Here is a 9,282-nt window from a genome sequence, read left to right on the forward strand (position 1 = left end):
GTCATAAAACAATCTGAGATATCTGGAATGTCAGGGCGGTAAAACCGAATTTATGTTAAAACGGCTTGCCATATGCCTGCAGTCGTGTCCTGATCCGCAGCAATGCGTGGCAGCGACTCATCAGACTGAAAAAAATAGTCCTGAAAGCGAGCTGTGAGCCTCTTCTCTGAATTATCTGGTGAATTAATTATGAATTAATTATCTGATGAGCGTGACACGCTCTGGCTCTCTGTAAATAAAACAAAGCCACTTCCTCGTCCGACATTAAACAGCCCCACAGAGGAGGGAGGGGCGGGGCGGCTGTCGCCGTGCAGCGCAGCTGTCTGCGTCTGACCTCAAAGTGCACAAGCTTCAAACTTCAGCGTTGGCTGCGATTTTGACGCTGAAATCGCGTTCGGTGTGAACGCACCATTATATCGGATTTTTTTTATGCAGACCGATAAAATCCGATACTCTTTTTTTGGCTGATATCGGATCGGGACACCCCTAGTTGCTCTACTTGTTCTGCTTTGAAAACACACACACACACACACACACACACACACACACACACACACACACACACACAAACAAAAAAAAGGGCTGTTGACGTTGCCTGTAGTTTATATTGTTCATATTTTTAAACTTTTGTTTTTTGCTCTGACAATAAGTTTGGTGATATTATCATAACGTTTTAAACAAATATTTGCTTTTATGTTTTCTGTATTTTGACAGAAAAAACTGGAGCAGCTTCTTGTGAAGTATCCACCCGAGGAAATCGAGTCCAAAAGATGGCAGAAAATTGCAGACGAGCTCGGCAATCGAACGGCCAAGCAGGTGACGTCATTTTAAAAAAGACACGCTTCAGAGTCTTATTAGTAGATCTTTTTATGTTTTATTTGACATTTGATTAATAAAACAAGTTTTAGTGTGAAAAGGTTGACTGACTTGTGTAATAACACTGACCCCCCGCTGCTGTTATTAGATGATACAAGTCTGTGACCTCAATTAGTTCAAGCAGCTGTTTCTTGGAAATGATTAATGACAGCATTTTCCTTTAAAATCATTCCAGGTTGCCAGCAGAGTTCAAAAATACTTCATCAAACTGACAAAAGCTGGTATTCCTGTGCCTGGAAGGACACCCAACCTCTACATGTACACTAAAAAGGTAACTTTACCGGAGATATAATCCTAAAGAAGGTTTCATGTTTCTGAGCAGCACCAACAACTAAATATTTAAGTTTTTCTACTTTACCTGCAGGCTAGATGGGAAATCCTGATCTGATTGAAGGTTTTCTCTTTTAAATGATGTCATGAAACACTCATTAGAGCAGGATCAAAACAGGGTTCAGACAGATTAGTTACACAAATCAAATCTTATCTCATGAATCGCTCATCATATCAGGATGATCCAAGTATCTAAATGTAGCTTTAAAAGGCCAGGAATCTGAAAAAGTTTGTTTTATTTTGACCAAATCTGACTTTATCCCAGATTTTCCTGGCTTACTGTTTCACATCGACTGTTTGTGTTGTGTTACTGCCTCGGCTTCTTAAAGACGCCTGTCTTGTGTTTGTATTTGAAGAAGCTGATTTATTTTGTGGGGAATCTTTTCTGCCTCTCATTGACCTGATGAACTGCATCACTTGATTTGGTTTCACTGAAGACAAACTGAGAGCTGGTGTCAGTTTGTGAAACAAACTGTTCAACATGAAAACTACTACTTAATTTAAATTGGGTGTCCAACGTGTGGCCCGGGTGCCATTTGTGGCCCCTGAACTGATTTTTTTGTGGCTCCTGAAGAATTATACTACGGYAATTTGTTTATAAATTTGTCCCCCCAAATGTGTAGATGGAGACTTTCTGTTTTTAATTAGGGCAAAATCTTCTCCCAATGACAAATATTGGCAACAATGCCAATTATTTGTCTTTAAATAACCAGGCTCTGTCTAGTGACTTCTACTCAAACGATGATTTTGCTGCCCTCCAATTCGCTTTTAATTAATTTATTAAATTTGTCTGAAAACAGCAAGCATTTTCAACAGAAGAGCAACCCAAATCCTGATTTTATTGATCAGAATTGACTAAACTGGGTTCTTTATTCCCCAATTGAAACCTAAAAAACTGCAAAATTTCTTTCAATAAGGGAAACACTTCCATTTCCAGCAATAAATCTGACTACTTTATTTGTGTAATTAAAGTATTCAAAGCCTGGTTTATTGTTGAGCAGGTAAAGGCCCTCGAGTCCTTCTGACTGTATGATTTTGGCCCATGTGACAAAATGTTTGGACCCCCCTGATTTAAATCATAAAGTCAAACCTTAGATAAATGTTGAAAATTAGTTAATTTATTAGGATCCACGTTAGTCTTCCTCAGCTGACACTACTCTTCCTGGGTTCAGCATAAACATATTAAAACAAATCAAGACAAAAACAGTTTGAAATGAGTAATAAGTGCAGCTGTAGTGGTTAGAAAACCTTTGACCTTCAAACCTACTTCTCATTGTTGCAGCTGTAAACTTTACTTCTGCCAGTAAAATAATTAATTTCTCTTTTTAATACATCAGCTCTCAGATACGAGGCGTAAAGTTCCTGTTTTTAATTAGACAGAAACTCTTGTCAGACTTTTGTTGGAAAAAAAAAGTTCTAATTAGTTCGACGTTGAGTTCATTTCAATAAAGCAAGCTCTTATCGAGGAAACAGTTCACCTTTGAATAAAAGTGCATTTACAGTATTTGTGAATATTACCTCAGTAATGTTAATTTAAAAAGTACTTTCATGTCCTCCAGGCCTCCAGTAAGAAGCAGCACCACCTCAACAGGCACCTGTACCGCCCCTCCACCTTCCTGACGTCGTACGAGCCGCCCGTCTTCATGGACGAGGACGACGAGCGCTCGGCGTATTACGGCGGCGTTCAGGACCCTTCTGCTGACGACTCGGTAAACCTCCTTTATTTTACTGTTTGTGTCAGGATCGTACGTTTAATTTAGCTAATCACGCACCGATGTTGGCTCTTAGAATAACTGAAAGCTTTTAGAAAAATCAGAGCGGGCGGGAGGAGGGGGGGTTCTGACGGGTCGGGCTTCTCTTTCCATTTGAAGCGAGCGGCTCCTGATGTTTGGTTTTATCAAAGCTCTGACATTTCTTTCTCCCTCCGTTTGATGGCAGTAACCTTTAAGTGAAACTGTTTTCCAGTGCCGTGCTGGGAACACAGATGTTGTTTTTTTCTCCGTCATGTTAATGAAATCGTCTTGCATCACCGGTACAGAGGAGAGGGCACTGCCAGCCGGTGCTGTAATAATGTCTTATCTCACCAGGTTGTTATTTATTTGGCTCTTTAGTCTGAATGGCTGAAACGATGCCAAAAGCAGAACTTAAACAATCCTAGTTCTGTGATTAATTATTTTATCAGTGTTTTCAGATGCACTTTCACCGTTTTTCTTTCCCTCTCTGCATCCTTAAGGAGGATTAAGAGATTTCTTTGTATCTTTGGCTGTAATCTGTGCTGCTTAAACAGAAAAAAAAATCAATGTACTGCTGTTTAGGTTGCTGCAATCCTGGGTGCAGAGTTGACTTAAAACAAACACCTATTGATGCTGCATGAAACCCATCAGTCACATGCTTTGACTTTATGTCTGTCTGTTTGTTTGTGTTTGTTTTCCTGCAAACTCAGGATGAGGAGAGCGTGCCTGTGGAGTTGAGAAGCCTACCGGAGTACAAAGAGCTTTTAGAGCTGAAGCGCTTGAAAAAACAAAAACTGCAGGAGATCCAGGAGGAGAAGTCTGGGGTGCAGCACGTAGGATTCAAGGTGAAACATTTGATAAAGTCGAACAACAACATATATTTAACATGATTAGTTTGTAACTTTAGACCTTATTTGATAAACATTTACTAAAACTATAAAAACAGGGCTCTAAAAATACTGTAGGCTGTTTACTTAGTAGAAATTTAAAAAATAAGTGGTGATGTTGCCGTTCATGTATGCCTCAATGCATTCTGGGCAAATTATAACACTTAGCAGTGCATCGGTGCAGCTGGAGTGTGTTGACAGAGAGGAGAATGTAGAAATGACTTAACATGCAACAGAAAATGATGGAGGACAGCTGAGCTGCCTAATGGAACAATCACCTCAGCTTTAGCTTTTTAGCTTTCACATTAGCTCACTTGCTAATAAATTAAATAAATATATGGCATTCTCTCCAGAGCTATTAAATATAGCAATAACTCTCAAGGTATTATATATAACATTAGCTCCACAGCTCATATATCTATGGCGTTAGCTCCAGAGCTAATAGATGTAGTGTTTGCGCTCAAGCTAATACATAAAGCATTAGCTCCAGAGCTAATAAATGTAATGTTTACGCTCAAGCTAATATATATAACTTTAGCTCCAGAGCCAATAAATATAGTGTTAGCTCCAGAGCTCAACACCATGTTGATCACAGTTTATTGTTTCAACCCATTTTTTGTGAGGAAAATGGAAATCATACAAAATATTGTAGTACATTTTAACTTTTTAGCCCTGAGTTTGATATTGCATGTTATTAGCTCTAAAACTAATAAATTTATTAGGTTCAAAGCTAATACATAAATGCTATTAGATTTTGATATATGTATATGGCCCTAGAGCTAACATACTAAATAGCACATTTGATTGTTTCACCCCATATATTGTGCAGAACATTGAAACTAATACAAAATATAATTTTAGTGTCATATATTATAACTTTTTATTCCTGACTCTTGATGTTGTAGTCTCAGCTGTAACCCGTCATCATCCCCAAAATACATTTAAAAAAAAACAACAAAACAAAAACCTAGAAGTTGCAGATTGCAGTTCTGAATTATAAAATTGCTTATAAATAAAAATATAAGTAGGATGAAATAGATGAAGCATACAAATGTAATAAAGTGTTTCACATATTTTAAAGAGTTTGTTCTTTTTCATGACAAAAACACAAAGTGGGCAGCTGACTAAGATGATGCACAGGATAAAACATTTATTTTTAGAGGCTGGAGGTTCTTCTGCCAACAGTTTCGTATTTATTTCCCACCGTCAGGCCTGTTTTCTGTTTGACTTGTTTGTGTTTTGTTTCGTGCAGTGTGACGTCTGCGGCATGGAGCCCATCCAGGGGGTGAGATGGCACTGTCAGGACTGTCYGCCAGAAAACGCTGTTGATTTCTGCTCCAACTGCTCAGACTGGTGCGGTCCTCCTCCATCACTTAACGTCTTCATAGTCAAAAGAAAAAACAGCTGAATTTCTGCTTTATTAGACATGAAACATGATGCATTGTTTCATATGAAGCACTTAGAGCTGTAGGAAGAGCTTCTCAGAGCTGCTTGAAGCTGTTAACGGTTAACAGGATGGCAGGTGTTCGTCACAGAGAGGTCATTCCCCCTAAATTAAAACAGATCAGGTTCTGATGAGATGAGTCACGCTTCAATAACTTTTCACTCACAAAAGCATTTCTTTAAAAGCACGAGTGCCTTGTATCAGACAAAAACAGAAAGTTTTTAGACTGTGTTCCTCTGACTTTGTTTACTGTGACATGACTGGAACCTCTCAGCTTTATGATTGGACCAATAGGACGGCTGCGTTGTCAGGTCTGCAGAGCGATGATGATGATTATTTTCTGTCTCACTCTTGCAGTCTGTTCAAGACGGAGACCCACAAACTGAACCACCACCTGGAGCCGGTGTATCAGCCAGAAACCTTCGTGGACAGGGACTACTGCCTGCCGCAGAGCACGGGCTACAACTACCTGGACCCTAATTACTTCCCGGCCAACAGATGACAGGGTCCCAGGCGCCCCTAGCTCCAAGCTCTCTCTCTCTCTCTCTCCTCGTATCCCACAGGCCACTCTGTATGGCTCCATCCTCCAAGTCCAAGATAACCAGGCGGGGAGGCCAGCTGGCACGTAGACCACACGTCAGGCAGCGTTTGTGGGGGAGGCAGACCTCAGAGCTGCTGCCGGTGTGGAGCTGATGTGACTCGACCCCCCCAAACAAAACCAAACGAGTTCCCTGAAACACCTCAGCCAGGTTAATAACAGTGATTTGAAAAGATTCACTATTTAAACAACAAACGAACAGAAGGTTCATGACATTCCTGAGCCCAGGAGAGCCGTCTGTTTCCCAGCTGCCCCCCACATTCTCCTTCACGCGCCCCCCCCCCCCTCGTGCTGCTTCTAAACTGGAGACATGTTGGACTGTCAGCTCATCAGCTGCACTTAGGTGGATTTATGTGTGTATGTTTTATGCAAGAGTGAAAAAAGTATTTTAGATTTGAGTATTTATGAGTCACTGTCAGAACCGTGGAGCAGACTATGAAGTTCCTGTTGGTTTGTACGATGCTCGTCAGCAGTTTCAACATGAAGTCATCCCTAACACTGTCACACAAAGCTGCTCCCCACTCATCGTCACCAACCCCGGACACACACACACACACACACACACACAGATACACATCCGTTTCCTTCGCTCTCTTCACTAAAACACGTCTAACGAGAAAAGCACTACAACACAGAGAGCTGATTTTTCTTTTTGAGAACGTGGGGAGAAAAACACACACGGAGCTGTGTTTTGTTTTGTTTTTCCTCCCAGTGTGTGCCGTCGTCGATCATGTTGGCTGTTCACGTATATTGTGGAAAAGTGACAAAGTAGCCACCGCTAGTCGCTGTGTGCCATTAAAATAAAAGCAAAGCAAAGAAAAAAAAGATTTTTACTTTTTGGCAGAAGGAGCGACCCCGAACCTCAACCACTTCTCCTCCTCCTCCTCCTCCTCCTCCATCATCCCACTCTGTCTTTATTAACCCCATCATCCCCCCAATCCGGATCCGTCATTTTGCAAACCACTTTAAAAGTCCGTTTAAAAGATTGTATTTTTATTAATCTATTTAAAAACAAATAATGAGGTAGTGGTTGTTGCCTCGGCAGTGGAACGACCCACACAGTTTTATATACATAGGTTTTTGTTGTGCTTGAGTAGACACCATTTTGTATGGTTTTTGTCTCCTTCCCTCACCCCCCTCCCCCAGCTTCAGTATCTGTGTATTCCAGTCTGTTCTTATGTAAAAATTATTAATAATGTAAAAAAAAATAATGCTAGAGGAGAACCGTGGAAATAAAGGTATGTGAAAAATGTTTTTACATCGGTGCTTCTTTTATTTTATTTTCCCAAGACTCCTTCATTATTTTAAAAGTGACTTTTTTTTATTTAAAAACAAATTATCTCTTTTGATCGGGAGCCCAAAAATTATGAAATGGAACTGTAAATATTCTTTTATTTCTTGTTTTCACTTTGCAGTAAGGGTGCCTTTATAAAAAGCAGCAAGAATATATAAACTGGCAGAAATAAGCTGCACAACCAGCAAAAAATAACAATTTCTCCAAGAAATATTTGACTTACTTCATGTCATAACTGCTGTATCAACATCAGGTTCTGATTATTTACAAACTAATGAATGTTTAAAGTGTTAATGAAACCTTTATATAGGTACCCTTAATGTGAAGCTTTTATTTTGAAGTGGTCTTAATCTACGATTTTCTGAAGGACTTTAGCTGCTTTTTTCTTCGTTTTAGTCCTTTTGTTTGACCATGTTGGCAAATTGTTCAGTCTGTGATTTAAAAAATAATAAATTAGAGAAATGGAGGACAAAAAAAAGCTTAATAAATCAAGTGGAGGAACTTCAACTGTAGGTCACGTTTATCTAAAATGGAAATCTCTAAAAGCAAAATTTTAAGTCAAATTTTATTTTCTTCTCAGGTTCTACAAAACAAATGAGAACAAATAAAGATGAGTTTTAAAATAGTTTGCCAAGCTGTCTGTTTGGACAGATTAGGAGACTTTTTAATTAATTAAATTGTTCATAAGTTGTAGTTTAGTTGGTTTTAGTTGAACTAAATCAAAACATTTGTCTAATTCTAGTATTCTTTAAAGGAATGCACCGAACAAAAAGTTGTAAACATACAAATCAGTGATTTAACCTAAAAGTCTCATTTACAGAGTCTTAGACAGACAGTGTTGAATCCATATGGTTGTAAAAATACTTTAAGCAAAGATCAGAAAAGGAGCAGCTGTAAAACACTCATTACAAATAAATTTATTTGTTGCTGCCGTCTTCTGACCAGCAGATGGCGCCACTGCCTCAACCATCAAACTGCAACACATTAAAAACAAACCTCAGAACTCCTCTGGTAAACAAACATAGTGGATTTATTGAATGTTAAATACCAACAAGAACCCGTACAATGAGCCTGTAAACATATAAATGTAGTAGTTCCTAATAACTTACCAAAGCTTTATTATTACTGTTATTATGATTTTTTATCAAACGCACAAAAGGCAGTTTTCAAGCTGAGCTGTTAGTTTTGCATGCTTGTTACAATATAAAGAGTGAACACATACTGACATTTCCACTTTTTTTTTTTAGCATGGCGGGAAAAAGAACCTTCCTGCGCTCCCCTGGTGGAACATTCAGCATGCTCCCCGTCACAGTGGAGACGTTCTCTGTACAGTTCTGGCCCACGGGCCGGCAGTTGGTACTGATGTTGATGTGAGGTGGGTGGAGTGAAACGTATCGGTGGGGTTAATTGCAGGTGAGACATGCAAACCACTGGAGTTCAATAAGCCGGTGCCGGTTATGTGGGGGAGGAAGAGGAGCAATGATTCTTCAGAGGGGCGAAGCTTCAGAGTTTGGGTGATAGTGGAAATCAGAAGGTGGAACAGGACTCTATGGCTTGGCAGATCTGGGCGAACGCTTCGTTTGGTGACCTTTCAGCATCAATCTGCAGAGAGAGTAAAATAAAAAAACATTTTCAGGGCAGAGTCACCTGAACGATGACCTCAGTACCTGTGATGGCATTTAAACACACAAACTGATGTGGCATTTCAGCGTTCAAACAGCATTTTTTTTAACAGGACTGCTCATCTCCAACTAGAAACTGATTATTCTTTTATTTGCCTTCTTGTTGATGGAAACAGTGAGGTGTGTAAATTATTTAAACTATTTGCCTTTATCCCCTAAACTCATTCGTCCTGAAAATTTTTTATTTTATTTTTTACTTGAAGGTTCATTTGAAGCTTCCGCTGCAAAGATTGTCCATCTAATCACGTTTTATAATCTTATATCAGCCAAAAAAGAAATTTAATCCTGTTTTAAGACTGATGTACTAAACAAGAGCAGACCGTGTTAGATTATTAATCTTAGGCTGGAAAAAGTCTTACCAAGTTAAATTGTCTTATTCCCCTGGCAGTTTATTTCACTTAATTTGAGAAGATTCAGACTATAATCTAGTAATATATA

The 9,282-nt window shown here is 39.2% G+C and overlaps 2 protein-coding genes across 5 annotated transcripts in view; one reads left to right on the plus strand and one right to left on the minus strand.

Moving 5' to 3' along the window:
- zzz3 (zinc finger, ZZ-type containing 3) overlaps positions 1-7,126 on the plus strand; it is a 29,412-nt gene extending 22,286 nt beyond the window's left edge. For all 4 annotated transcript variants that reach the window (XM_014012998.1, XM_014013000.1, XM_014013001.1 and 1 more), the window contains 6 exons: positions 715-816; positions 1,052-1,147; positions 2,766-2,915; positions 3,650-3,784; positions 5,079-5,179; positions 5,628-7,126. In XM_014012998.1, the coding sequence (XP_013868452.1) occupies positions 715-816; positions 1,052-1,147; positions 2,766-2,915; positions 3,650-3,784; positions 5,079-5,179; positions 5,628-5,772 (729 nt within the window). In that variant the 3' untranslated portion in view covers positions 5,773-7,126. The remainder of the gene's footprint in view (positions 1-714; positions 817-1,051; positions 1,148-2,765; positions 2,916-3,649; positions 3,785-5,078; positions 5,180-5,627) is intronic.
- A 1,047-nt stretch (positions 7,127-8,173) lies between these two features.
- The window catches only part of ak5 (adenylate kinase 5), a gene marked incomplete at its 5' end in the record, with an annotated part of 80,360 nt that continues 79,251 nt past the window's right edge, over positions 8,174-9,282 (minus strand). Inside the window, 1 exon segment of the mRNA XM_014013014.1 lies at positions 8,174-8,764. Within this exon segment, the coding sequence (XP_013868468.1) occupies positions 8,690-8,764 (75 nt within the window).

Source organism: Austrofundulus limnaeus, unplaced genomic scaffold, assembly GCF_001266775.1.
Source record: "Austrofundulus limnaeus strain Quisiro unplaced genomic scaffold, Austrofundulus_limnaeus-1.0 Scaffold97, whole genome shotgun sequence".
In the NCBI taxonomy this organism is placed as follows: Eukaryota; Metazoa; Chordata; class Actinopteri; order Cyprinodontiformes; family Rivulidae; genus Austrofundulus; species Austrofundulus limnaeus.